Below are 1,192 nucleotides of genomic sequence, written 5' to 3' on the forward strand. Positions count from 1 at the left end.
TCTGGGAGTATACCTGTGGATATTGGCAATCTGGCTGGTTTGGGAACATTATCGATAGCAAATAATTCCATGTATGGAGTGATTCCAGAGAGCATCTGTAAGCTACAAAACTTGATTGAGCTATACTTGTATAACAATAGCTTGTCTGGCTTCATACCACAATCGCTAGGAAACCTTTCCGAGTTGAATAAGCTTGTTGCACGAAATTGCGCCTTGGAGGGTCCGATTCCAGCAAGCCAAGGAGAGTTAAAAAACCTCATTGTACTTGAATTGTCAAAGAATTACCATCTTAACGGTTCAATGCCCAAAGAGATTTTCAAATTGCCCAGCCTTTCATGGTATTTGGACTTGTCATACAATTCCCTTTCTGGACCCATTCCTAACGAAGTAGGTAGTTTGACAAACCTTAACCCACTTACTCCATCAGGAAACCGGTTGTCTGGCAAGATACCTGAAAGTATTCAGAATTGCAAAGTGTTGGAATGGCTATCATTAGACAGCAATTTGTTTGAGGGAAGCATACCTCAGTCAATAAAAATTATAAATGGGCTCCATCAATTGAACCTGACCATGAATAAGTGGTCTGGTAATATTCCTGATGCCATTGGCAATATTGGAAACCTGCAAGAATTGTATCTAGCAAAGAACAACCTCTCAGGGTCAATCCCATTAGTTCTACGAGGCGAGGTGCCAAAGGAAGGTGTTTTCAGAAACATCACTTACTCAGCGGTTGCTGGGAATGTCAATTTGTGTGGTGGTACACCTCAACTTCACTTGCATCCATGCCCCACAAGCCACTTAACCAAGAACAAAAGAAAGATGCCAAAGTATCTTCTAATTTCTCTAGCGACAGTTGAAACAATCTTGTTCTCACTTTTAGTTATTCTTCTTATTTGGATACTTAAGAAGATCAAACCAGGCCAGAAGATATTGCCGCAAAATTCATTTGTTGACAACCATTACAAGAGAATCCCGTATCATGCATTATTGAGAGGAATTAACGAGTTTTCAGAAGTTAACTTGCTTGGGAGAGGAAGTTATGGTGTAGTTTATAAGTGTGTTTTGGACACTGAAGAAAGAACATTGGCCGTCAAGGTGTTCAACCTTGCTCAGTCAAGACATTTCAAGAGTTTGGAGGGTGAATGTGAGGTCATGAGAATGATAAGACACTGTTGTCTCATTAAGATCATTA

The 1,192-nt window shown here is 40.2% G+C and overlaps 1 protein-coding gene across 1 annotated transcript; it reads left to right on the forward strand.

The window, feature by feature from the left end:
• Positions 1 to 6: 6 nt before the first annotated feature.
• LOC119345334 (putative receptor-like protein kinase At3g47110) lies at positions 7 to 1,188 on the forward strand (the record flags this gene model as incomplete). Its single annotated transcript, XM_037615458.1, has 1 exon — positions 7 to 1,188. A coding segment is annotated over one exon (1,182 nt), but the record flags the coding sequence as incomplete, so codon positions are not given.
• Positions 1,189 to 1,192: the final 4 nt, after the last annotated feature.

Source organism: Triticum dicoccoides, unplaced genomic scaffold (assembly GCF_002162155.2).
Source record: "Triticum dicoccoides isolate Atlit2015 ecotype Zavitan unplaced genomic scaffold, WEW_v2.0 scaffold226618, whole genome shotgun sequence".
Taxonomy (NCBI): domain Eukaryota; kingdom Viridiplantae; phylum Streptophyta; class Magnoliopsida; order Poales; family Poaceae; genus Triticum; species Triticum dicoccoides.